The sequence below is a fragment of the Anastrepha obliqua genome, chromosome 6, assembly GCF_027943255.1.
Source record: "Anastrepha obliqua isolate idAnaObli1 chromosome 6, idAnaObli1_1.0, whole genome shotgun sequence".
Classification (NCBI taxonomy): Eukaryota; Metazoa; Arthropoda; class Insecta; order Diptera; family Tephritidae; genus Anastrepha; species Anastrepha obliqua.
The window spans coordinates 80,524,032-80,537,161 of record NC_072897.1 but is presented as its reverse complement, the minus strand read 5'-3'; the positions used below and the strand labels follow the sequence as shown (position 1 = coordinate 80,537,161).

At 36.3% G+C, this 13,130-nt stretch overlaps 1 protein-coding gene across 1 annotated transcript in view; it reads right to left on the bottom strand.

Moving 5' to 3' along the window:
- The window catches only part of LOC129250815 (kinesin-related protein 4-like), a 38,597-nt gene extending 26,793 nt beyond the window's left edge, over window positions 1-11,804 (bottom strand). The window contains exon 1 of the mRNA XM_054890399.1: window positions 11,600-11,804. Coding sequence (XP_054746374.1) covers window positions 11,600-11,804 — 205 coding nt within the window. The remainder of the gene's footprint in view (window positions 1-11,599) is intronic.
- Window positions 11,805-13,130: the final 1,326 nt, after the last annotated feature.

Genomic DNA, 13,130 nt, shown 5'->3' with positions numbered 1-13,130 from the left:
TGTCGGTAGCGGCAGAGGCGCTGGCAGGGGTAACAGCAGCAGAACAAGACAAAAGGAAAATGGAAGAGCGAACGAAAGCACAACTTCCAGTAGGTACAACAACAATAACAACATAAAGTGCTTTAAGTGTGGACGGAGAGGTCATATACGTTCTCAGTGCACTTTTCAATCTAATAATTCACTCGTAGATGATAAAGCTTGGTCGTTAGTAGATAATTTGAGCGAGATTTGTATAATCGACAGTGGCGCAACGTCTCACATGTGCAAAGATGCTAAATTGTTTAATTCTCTTGTTTGTGTAAAACATAGAATAGTTTTAGCTTCAGGTGCTTGCGTTTATGCACGCGGAAGAGGTACGGTTAATCTGAAAACAAAGCACACAACTGTTAATTTGAGAGACGTTTGGTATGTACCTGATCTACATTCCAATTTTTTTTCCATCGCTAAAGCTGCAGAGAGTGGAAAAGTTATCACATTTACAGAAAATAATGCCCTAATGCAAAACAAAAACCAAAAAAACAATTCTTACTGGTGTATTGGATAATGGCATACGTATATGTTGCTAACGTTTTAGTGAGCAAAGGTGCGGACTGTGTAAATGGGGTTAGTGATGATGCGAGTGATTGGCATAAGCGGATTGGCCACATAAATACAAATGATTTAAATAAACTTTCAAAAATGAATATGGTAAATGGTTTGAACTTTAAAATTTCAAAAAACATTGAATGCTTTACGTGCGCGGCATGCAAAATCCATCGTAATCCTTATGCGAACTATAGCGGCGTTTACACAAAAAGTGTATTGGAACTTGTACATACGGACTTGTGCGGGCCTATGGGTGTGAATTCGGTTGGTGGTGCATCGTATTTTATCTCATTTATAGATGATTATTCGCGATATACTGCAGTTTATTTTTTAAAAAGAAAATCCGAAACATTTGATATGTTTGGCCGCCAAATAAAAACGATTCGTAGTGACAATGGGAGAGAACTCGTCAACTCTCAGTTTGAAAATTGGTTACGTGAAAAAGGCATTCGGCATCAAACCACTGCACCCTCAGCAAAACGGTGTGGCTGAAAGAGCCAACAGAACTTTGGTGGAAACGGTGCGATGTTTATTAAGCTCTTCTAAAATGCCACAATCATTGTGAGCTGAAGCCGTAAGCACGGCGGTATATATTAGAAACACGTGTCCTACAAAAGTTTTAGGTAAAGTTACACCTTACGAGAAAGGGCATGGGCGGAAACCATCGGTTGCACATCTACGTACGTTTGGTTGTGATGCAGTGGTTCTGCAAAAGGGGCCAAGACCACGCGGTAGTAAGTTTTTGCCGAAAAGGATTAAGCTAAAATTTGTTGGCTATCACTCAACTAAGAAAGGTTATCGATGAATTAGCTTACAAACGAATCAAATCACAATTTCACGTGATGTTATATTTTTTGAAAAATCATTTGAATTAAATTTAAGGGACAGGGATGTCAACGAAGAACCATTTTTATTGAGCTTTAGGACAAAACCAAGTACCGCGGAAGAAGCATTAGTAAGCGAAGACAGACGTGACGCAGAGAACGTTAATGTATACAGAAGTCTCAATGACAGGAACGTATGGAATTTCGAGGGGTACTCGTCTCGCGAAGACTGACCACCACAGACACATTTTTCACCAAAACTTAACAAAAAGGGGCTGAATTATGTAAATTTAGCAGCAGTCGATAAGAATTTGTTGGTGATTAGAAGCAAAGAATGTTAAGGTAGCTTTTTAATATGACCTATGTATATATTTGAATTTTTTCCAAATCATCCAAAATTATATACATATGTTATGTCTGTCTGTCTGTCTGGTGTCTGTAAAACTTTGTTGAATTCCCTTCACTGAATCAAAATCCTTTGTAGAAAACGCTTCATTACTAGGCGCACTGGAAGATGGCATATGCAAATGTAAATTTGTGCATTTGTGTGTATGTATGCTCACTAGCCACAGCTCAAAATAAAACGGTAAAACTTCTCAAGAAATCCAGCGCGCATTCATAGGCACAGCATTGTATGTACAGTAACCTTGAAATGGTTACAGGCATCTTCAAATGCTCTGATTTCAGAGTAAGTTTCTAACTTTGCAGATATATGCATATGTTTGGTGCACTTTTTATCAATTCAAGAGCTGCATACGTAAAATAATATACTAATTAACTATATACCTACTATCAGAGAACATAAAATAATTGTTTCGAAATTTACTTCTAGCATTGAAATATCCGACACAGAACTTCTTTATAAGCTACTTATGTAATTTTCCGTAACTTACTATATGCTCATGCGCACACTTGATGCACAGCAGCTGCGGTTGTCAAGCATTTAGAAAAACATATTTACATACATATATTGATGCATACATATGTACGAAGCCGCGGGCACTCGACTTGACAAAAATTCAAGATTTACCAAATATTGGCAAATAATTCTACGCGAAATATTCCAATATTGACTATTTTCGAATTGTCGAGAAAATTGGCATATGGCGGCTCGTTTTATGAATGAAAGTACTTTGCTCGTAGAAATAGCAGCTCGAATTTATCAATGAATTGTTTGATGATGAGTTTTTGTTGAAACTGTTCAGCGCCGCCGCGACTATTTTAGGCTGTTCAGCACCATGGCAACTAGAATGATGGCCGCTACGCCTGCGCCTATGAATGCATTTAGTTCTTGTAGTCGCTAGGCATATTATGGCTTTGAACGACATTCGGAATTAAGGGAATAAAGTGAGTGCCCTGCGTGTGCGGTTGTATGTACATGCACATGTGCATATTAATAAGCATTGTTTTGCTTGAATTCAATTCACATATTTATATTTGCATATGCCATAGAGCGTATCACCAAAAAAAAGTCGGCCGTACTTCCCCTCATATGAAGTGCTTTTGAAAAACATTAATAAAAATTTTGTTTTTTTCTGGCAACTCTAGATGTCGCCCAATTACATTTTTCTTCATACCTTCGGCATTTATTGTCGGATTTTAAAGGGTGAAACATGAATTTTTTTGTCTCAAAGAGGAGGTTTTTCTCAAGAAAGTTCATTGAGCTCATGCGTTTCGTTGGGGTACTTACCCACCATATCTTAGTTTCGACCACCCTAATGTAACAACCTAATGTCAGTTAATTGAAGACCATAAAAAATCATAAATCTTTTGCGAAAAAAGTATTTCGATTCATTTAGTAGACCCAGAAATATAAACAATTTATTTTTAGTCTAAAGCCATACAAGAGAAAGTAAATTTTATTTATTTTCCTCGCTCGCGAAACAGTTAGTGAATTGTTTGTCTTGTAACGGAAATTTTAGTCCACAAAATTTTGTCGGGATTAAAGCTTGCTGTATTTCTGCCAGCTCTTGAGCTTAGATAAAATGTGGCGGATGCGTTGTTCATCGGTGACCGCCATTGCAGATTCATGAACTGTATGAACAAATCGCTCGGTATTTTGGGAATGACAAGGATATGCTGTGAAAAAGATCAGTGAAAATGCTGAAGAAAGAGAAGCAAAGAAAATTTAATGGTTTTCGTTGTGCATACCTGGTACTTCAATTATTTCATTGGAATATTGTAATGCTTCGAGGTGATATTTCGCGAAGAACTGCAAGCATGGTGGTTCAGCCGGTTCGAATCTATCCCAATCTATTATTATACATTAAAATATTTGTCACTCTCGAAATTTATAAAATTATTTTCTTTCGGGCCAAACATTTGACGAACACATCCATTAGCTTCTCTTCGGGCTGCTAAGATCTTCGTGTGTCCATCTGAACGTACGAATGGATCTGTATCGGTTATCATCAATATCAAAATATTTTCTGGGTGAAGAAAGTATGAGTTATTTTTTATGACCGGACGGACAATATTTTGAATGTCTTGTGGCAATTGGCGAATAAATGTGATGTATTTGAAAACGTGACGACATCCGTGAATTGCAAGTGGTTGGTTTTTAACCACCAACCAGAAAGGAGCATAAACTTTTACAATAAAGTCAGCAAGTGTTTTTAGTGTTATTGAGGGTCGCACGTTATATAATATTATATAATAGCGAAGAATTCGAGACGCTGTTGTCAGCCAAAGGGCTGTACTCATAGCACCGAACTTCTCGCTTGCTAAACTCTCGTCACACTCTCCTGTATGAACAGCCCGGACCATACGATATAAATATAATTGGTCGCCCCGAATATTGAAGTCCTCAATATTATCTGGCATCTCTCCCATTGGAATGCGTTGGAAATTTTTTTTAACCTAATAAAACAAAACAAGTTAGAAAATATATTGATAACACTGTAGTTGAAAAATCCAACAGACGTGGTATGGATCATTTCTATATCATTTCGATACGATGAATTCAATGGCTTTAACCGGTCTGCAAAGTAAGCGAATAATAATAAATTTTTCCTTTGCGAATATTGAGGCGCCTCCATGCTTATAAGGAAAAAATATTTTGTTTGACCTAACTTTGCAAAACAAATAACACCAATGAATTCAGCGCATCGATATGATATAGAAATGACCTATCGTCCGTCTGCGGACAAAAAAAGTCAAAAAACTATAACAGTGTAATATTAATGGTCTTATACGAATCACTTATATGACGAAGATATAACCCGAAATTAATAATATCGCGTTTAGTTGGCAGTTGGTTTTTTAAATCACAATCAACAAAACGCATTTTTAAAGTTTTTGCAGTTTTTAATACGCACCAAGTAAAATGACAATTGATTATGATGTCAAGGGCAAAACATAAAACAGAAAAAAGTAGATAAACAATGGTCCAGTTAATTTATCAAAGTTAGGTGGAGCATGCCGAAAAATGTATAAAGAAAATAAGGCATCTAATGTATGGCTTTCAACTAAAAACAAAACTGGTTTTATTTCGAGTTCTACTGAATTAATTGAAGTACTTTTTTCGCAAAAGATTTACGATTTTTTATGGTCTTTAATTTGCTGTTATTAGATGGGTACATTAAGGTGGTAGCAATTGAGATATGGTGGGTAGGTATCACAACGGAGCTCCTGTGATCAATGAGATTTTTTAGGAAAAACCCACTCCTTGAGACAAAAAAAATGGTGTATCCCATTTTAAAATCCGACAATAAATGCCGAAGATATGAAGAAAAATGCAATTGGGCGACATCTGGGGTTGCCAAAAAAAAAAATTTTTTTTAAATGTTTTTCAAAAACACTTCATATGAGGGGAGGTACGGGCGACTTTTTTTTTTTTTGCCTGTGGGGCGAGACGCTCTAATATGCCATCTTCCTGTGTGCCTGGTAATGAAGTGTTTTCTATAAAGAATTTATTGATTTGATCAATTATATATATGTATATGTCAAAACACATATACGTACGTACATAGACTAGGGCATCAAATGTGCATATACGCACATGCAAATATGTAGATGCATATGCAGAAGAGAATTGTTTTAGCATTTGTTAGGCATATCGATCGGATATTTACTCCCTAATTATTGCATGAAATATGATAAGGCGATGCTCGTGAGGTAGGTCATGGTTGCTTCAGTGCATACATATGCGTGCAATACTATATTTATTAAAGATGCAATAGAACTTAGTTGTCCCATACAAATACGTTTCTTTCAAGTTTTTTTTATTTATTTTAAATTTCAAAGTTTTATACTATCTGTAAAATGCATACATATATGTATTATTCCCTGTAATATATGTAAATTGAAAAAAATTTCGTTTGGCAAAGGAACAAAAAATGCATATTCAAATGTACATAAATATGATAGGCAATGCGTCGTGAGATAGGTCATTGTTGCTGCATTGCGTGTGCACATACATTTGTACCACTATAAGAATTGAAGATGCAATTGAACTTTTGCACAAATATAACTAACATAATATATATAGTATATACATACATATATTGATATACATATATATTCATCAATATGCCAATATGCTCTTTGAATTCTTGTCTAAAATTAATTTCGACTCGAAAAATTTTCATCAAATTTACTAAAACGCACAGAACAAAATGTGAGGTCGTTTTATTTTGTTTAAATTCTTCTTTTAAAATTAAAGCAACAAACATTTACTTTGATTTTAAATCTTTATTTGGTTATATTTGTTTGAAAATATAAATTGAATAAATTTTCGTTTATCAAGGGAACATAAAAATGCACAAGCAAATGCCTTGCAAAATGCCGTTGGCATTCGTCAATTTGATTTCATACAGAAACCAAAAACTGAGCAGAGCCAATGTACTTGTACATAATTCACTGTAATCAGCTCTGTTAAGAAGTTCCCCGCTGTCGAGTTGAGCGAGGTGAAAAAGTCTTCGTGGTCAGACTTCATTTTTGACAATTCACACTATTCGTAGCTCGTGAGACTTCTCTATGCATTAACGTTCTCTGCGTGACGAGCGTAAAGACGAAGGCAGTGAGCGTGAAGGGCATGAAAGAGCTGAGACTGAGTCTGACTACGAGGAGGCTGTTGCTGTAAACAATAACAAGAGGAAGCGAGGAAGGCCAAAAATGGTGCGGAAGGCCGAGAAAAGTTTATTGTACAGAGGCTGGTCCGGAGATGCTGAACTCTGTTATTGAAAATCTGAGCACGGTCAGTGAGGTGCTAAACTCTGAAGATGCTGACAGGTGGAAACAGGCAATGAGAGTAGAGTATGAATCGTTGGTGCGGAACGCAACATGGGACTTGGTGGATCGACCAGCTCATAAAAATATTATCGGCTGTAAATGGGTTTTCGCAATAAAACGTAATCCAGATGGCTCAATTGAGAAGTTTAAGGCGAGGCTAGTAGTGTTGAGTTACGCACGAAAATACAACGAGGATTACTGCGAAACATTTGCGCCGGTGGTACGCCATTCAACAATTCGCCTAATTTTGGCATTGGCCGCGCAACACAAGTTGCTGGTTAACCACATAGACATTGTTGCTGCATATTTAACGGCGATGTGGAGGAGACGGTTTATATGTGTCAGAAGGGTGGCAGTTATTTTGCAAGATTATTTTTTTATTGGTGCTACCCCCCAGATTGGTTCCTTTATATATAAAAATGGTGGAAAAAAAGTTTGAAGTAAATCTGGTAAGTGGAAAGTGTGCCCCCGGGCCTTCAAAGTTTCAAAAAACCCGAAAATTCGTAGTATAAGTACTAGTAGTAAGTAAAGTAGCCGGGCACTTAGTTTATCACATTACAATGATAATTCAAATTATTACGCTTAAAAAAAATATATTCAATGCAGAATCTACCAAGTCGTTCGACCCTTGCTTTTTGACAACTCTGTCAAAAATTTTCCATTTTTCTTCAATTTCTGAATTACAAAAACAAAACGGAAGTTAAAATATGTGAGATAACTTATCAACTGATCACATTTTGAAATTCGAAATGAAAATAGATTTCTTCAAACAGATTTCCGCGCATAAAAAGTGGGGTTCGCGTTTTGACTAACGTACACATCGTGTCTTGGATAATATCAATATCAAAAACTAGAACTAGTATCAAATTAAGTAGGCGAGCATTTCGTTTCTGAAATAACAACGGCAATTCAAATTTTCATGGCTAAAAAAGTTTTGTATTCAAGTTTTTTAAAAAAATCATTAGTTGCGTACAACATTTGAAGTGAAGACATTCGGTAGTACAATGTCGCGACCTCTATTACGAGAAAAAGTTTATCTGCTCGGGTATTATTCAAATGAAATTTTTGGAAACAAACTTCCATCTGTAAAACAAACGTTACAAGTTTTTTTTTTTCAATTTACGGGTGTGTAAGTTGACAATACGAGGCAGTGCTTCACTAGCTGTGCGGGAAGTGATGGTATATTGGGAGAAAGCCCGAATTCCGACGCAATAACTAAAGAACTGTATACCAAAGTTAGAAGGTCTCTATCAGCAGTGGCGGCAATTCAAAAGCATGCTGCAAGAACGTCGATGGATCATAAGAAAAAAGAAAAAGAATTCGTTGAAAAACTCGAGGATCTCTATATCGAACTAAATCGTACTTATATTGTTAATACTATTTCTAGCTCAATTTGGTATACTGATGACGTCGAGTTCAAGCAGCGGAGAAGATTTAGAAGCGCGCGCTTCAGAGGAAATTCCGCAATGCTCAAAACATTTGTCTGTACCAGCAAAACAAAAAAGAGGACGACAAATAATAATAACTCCTAAGCTTACTGCTGCTTTGGATAAGTGCAAGATCAGTGACAGGAATGCAGTTCATATTCTTATAGCTACACTTGAAGCCCTTGGTCAAGATGTGGAGAAATTCAATCAATTCTCGTGAGAAACTCCGCGAAAAGAAAATTATCGAAATCAAAAATATCTTTAAGGATAAGAAATTGCCTGCCGCTACGATACATTGGGATAGTAAATTACTGCCATCACTAACAGGTAAAGAGACAGTAGACCGACTTCCTGTTATTCTTTCAAATTGCGGTGCTGATCAACTTCTTGGTGTACCTGCATTGCAATCAGGGAGTGGAAAAGAACAGGCAGCAGCTGTTTGCGAAACCCTTACGGAATGGGGCCTTCAAGACTACGTAAAAGCAATGGTTTTTGACACTACTGCCTCTAATACGGGCGCTTTTAATGGTGCGTGTGTTTTGATTGAAAGCTTTCTAGAAAATGATCTCTTATATTTGCCTCGCCTTGCCGCCATCATATATACGAAATCATTTTAAAAGCCGTTTTCGAGGAGAAGATGAGTAAAACTACCAGCCCAACCGTACCAATCTTAAAAAAGTTTCAAACTGCTTGGTCTAAATTAAATGTAAATAATTTTAAAACCGGAATCGTGAATAAGAAGATCAGAAAACATTTGTGGGGATGGCTAAGGCTATTTATTGCCTTAAGATATTCATGTTTCGCGACGAATTTAAATTATCACTGCGTGAGGAAAATGCAATTTGTGATATTTGCATTTTCCTCATCTGTATATATATCGAAGCGTGGTTTGATGCACATCCTGCAGCCTAAGCACCATTTTTGGATTTCAGTATTCTTTCCAAAATTTATAAATACCGGACAGTTAACGAAGACATCTCTCGTGTGGCTTTACAAAAAATCAAAAATCATTTTTGGTATTTATCACCTGAATCCATCGCCTTGGCCTTCTTTGACCCAAATGTGACGGCAGAATCAAAAATTAAAATGGTAAAGGCGTTTAATTGTGAAACTGATGCTGAATGTGAAAAAAGTATTAAAAGGATAACCGTGGAAACAAGCCAAGCTCCTGAATTATTAAACCAAGGACTTGAACAATTTGTCTCCAACAAAACAAAACGATTCTTTGCGAGATTTAACATAAATGACGAATTCCTATGCACAGATCCTGGCCGGTGGCACAAACATGAAGATTTCGGCCAAGCTTTAAAAGTAGTTAATAAACTTAAAGTAACAAATGATACGGCGGATAGAGGTGTTAAACTAGTAGAGGATTTTAATAAGTTATATACAAAAAACGAGCGACAAATGCAGTACGTGCTCCAAGTTGTAAGTGACTATCGACAGAAGTTCCCAGACAGCAATAAACAAACTATATCTAAAAATAAAGATTTTTAATTAATATTTATTTTATTTTATTCAATGAGTTATTACTTTTTTTATGTATATATGTATGCTAAATACTGTATGGATAAACATTTCCTTCTTCAATTTATATATGTTTAATTTAATATACTTTACCAATTGAATTCTTTTACTACTTATTTACGCTATGTATATACTCATGTAAAATAAAAAACACATTTTTAACCCTTAACTGGTCCGGTACTCCATGAGTAACATAACTGGTCCGGCGTAGTCTGTGAGACGAGTACGTTTTGAAGCTCAATAATAAAACACAACATAAAGTTATTATTATTTTTTAATAAACATCGATATTATGAACACAAATGAACTATATTTAGTAAAAATACATGCAATTGGGGCAAAGTCTAACAAATTATAAACACAAGAAGGAATAATGTACCACACATCTACAAAAAAAATGCTTATTCTTTCCGAAAATCATAAAAAAGTGAGAACAAGCTAGTTAACTATTTTTTTTTTTAGGAATTGATTTGTAAATCATTATATAACCATAAAACTCATAAAGATATGGAAAGTTGAAGGTGGTTTTGTATCCAGCAAGGCCCAAAGTTCACAAGTTTGAGATACAGTTTTTGCAGATTGGATCTGTGCACCCTAAGCAGACTGGATTCTTGCAATAAACGCATAGGTATTTGGTCATCCTGCGTTTGTTGCTAGGACATATATGGCAAATCTTACGTTTTTGGAGAATAAGATTTGTTTCATCATTAGTTGGTTGTTCTCCTGGAACTATCCTTCTAATCATGGTTCGTATTTCACGTGGTATATTCATCATTGTTATGCGCCGTTTCATATGATCTTCCACCAATTGCATAGCTAGCTGTTTTCCAAAAACATTTTTTTCTTTTATTATTGGATTGTTTTTGTAACACTGATGAAGAATATAAGAAGACACGGAAAAAGATTGTCAATGGCCACCTTCCACTACGACGACTGGATGTACTTTCTGAACACTTTTCGTCAATGGAATCAACTCCTCCTTTATTTTCGTTATAAAAGGTGATTATTTCTGGTTTATTAGTTAATTGGTCAGTGTATTCTCTGTCGTGCATGGAAGATATCAGAATTGTGGCTTTTCCAACTTTTCCAACGTGGGAAATTATTGTGCATTCCTCCCTAAATCCATAGAATGTTGATCCAGCAGCTCTTTTGCGATTGGGTAGGAAGGTCTGTGGTATTTCGGGTTTATTTTTCTTTAGGGTGCCTACATACGTTAAATTTTTCGTTAGAAGGACGTCCACTAACTGTATTGAAGAATACCAGTTATCAGCTGTTATGTTGCGATTGCTGTTGAAGAGCGGCGTTGCTAGGCGTAATACTGCTTGCGTATGTTTTAAAAGTTTCTTATCTTCGTCACTGAGACCAAAACCATCCGAGTCCTTTCCGCAATAGATATAAGCATTATAAAGATAGCTGTTTCTCGCGTCTGTTAAGCACTGAATTTTAAGGCCATATTTTGCTGGCCTGTTTGGCATCTACATCTTAAAGCGGCATCTCCCACGGAAACTCACCAGCATTTCGTCTACAGTAGCAGATTGCCCTAATCCATATAAACTTTGGCAATTCTCTATAAAACTTTTAAACACGAAGGATATAGCTGCAGTAGGGTCATCCTTTTTGCGTTCTTCTCTATCTTCTCGATTATCAAATCTTATCGCAGCCAAAAGGACAGCAAATCTTTTCTTACTGAGACCTGCTCTGAATATGTCCCTTCCAGTTCCATCTGTTGCAAAAAGGTGGTGTTTTGAAACAGCAGAATATTTTTCACTCATCGAATTTAGCTTTTTGTTAGTGCACTGCATAATATTATATGTTCAAATATATTGTCACTAAAAAGTAAGCCCCAAATAGCTAGCGGATCTGCAGACTCACCAAGCATCCTTGCCTTTGATTTCAGTATGGGAACTTTCATCACAATGTTATGTTTTCGGACTCTAGATGATGGATGAACTTCTGAAGTACACCACCTATACCGATTTTTGCCATATATATATTTCTTTTCACTTTCCGTTGAGTCCACTTCATCACTGTCATTGTCCTCCTCATATTCAGATAATTCCGAGTTAGTGTCATGCTCTGACTCAATATTATAGTCGTCCGACACATCGTCTATATCAGTACCACTATCAGTGTCTTCGTTATTCCACTTAGAGAGAGTTTCTTCATAATCACAATCGCCCAAACGCACCCGTTTATATGGCCCAGCCATAACTCACTATATTTGAAACACGCACTAAAGTAACGTAAAGGGTCCGGCGTAGTCTGACAGACTACCGCGCAAATATAATCGTTCCTAATTTAGAGTATAACTGAACAAAATCGACAGAAATGTGACTATTTTTTAATGACCAATAGGGGAAGGAATAGGCGGAGCGACCCGTATGTAGGTGGTTCCAGTAGCAAATAAACAGGATTTGTTTATATGACGTAGTCTCTCAGACGACGCCGGACCAGTTAAGGGTTAACTACTTTGAGCGCTGCTGCTGTAGCCTCAACGTCTGTGCCAGCTCTGGCGCTTCCGTCGCAGTCTGCTGCTGTAAGTGCCGGCACTGTTTAGCTCACATCAAGAATACGACATTATTGTCATCATCGAGACGTGCTTGAACGAAAACTTCTGCAGCCAGGAGTACTTTGACTTTAGTCTGTGCAATGTCAACTGGTCAAGAACTTTAGCTCTTAGTGCCTGCGATGTCAGTAGTTCTACTGAAATATATGATACTTATGCCCGAATTCTGTAACGAATCTCATCTCAAGTCACTAAAATTGAGATTATAAATTAGTGACTCTTTTTGTGACTTGAGACGATTTTGCTATTCAGTAAGGGAAAGTCACAAGAATTTCAGCAAATATCATGGTGAAAATAAATAGAGACAATCAGCTGATGGCGCGTATCGGCTAGAGATAGTCAAAAAGTTTAGCAAAAATTCGATTCCATATGTAATGGAATTTTTTAAACTCATTTATCAAGCGAAATTCTTCATCAGAAACATAAAGAATATGAATATTACCAAGCTCATACCAAATAACGATTTAATTTCTGTTTTATAAACCTTTTACCTGAATCGGCTTATCAACAATTCAATTGAGACAAACAAAATTAATAATCGATAAATGTTGAATTGCGTCTCTATATACATTCCGTTGAAATGGACGAGCTGGGAATTCCGCTCAAACTTCTCAAGTGGTTTGAAATCTTGAATAAATTCCCAGCAGAAGGATTTCGGGAACCTAAAAAACCTCCTGAAAACGTCTTCTTCTAGAAGGAATGGGTCTTCCATGCTGAGTAAACTTGCCGGAATCCGTCTACGCACATTTCTTAAACGTCAATAAATACACATTTTCGTGTTCTTAAGAAATTTTTACCCAAAACATATTACTTCGCTTCATTTTCGCGCTTTTTTTGCAATATATATAAAATAATTAATTCCTCTTCCATATCTTTCGTTTTGTGAGCTGCTCAGAAGTAGATCACTAATTAGTGACTTTTTTTTGAGACTGCTTACTGAATTGCAACTAGTCTCAAAATCAAATTTCA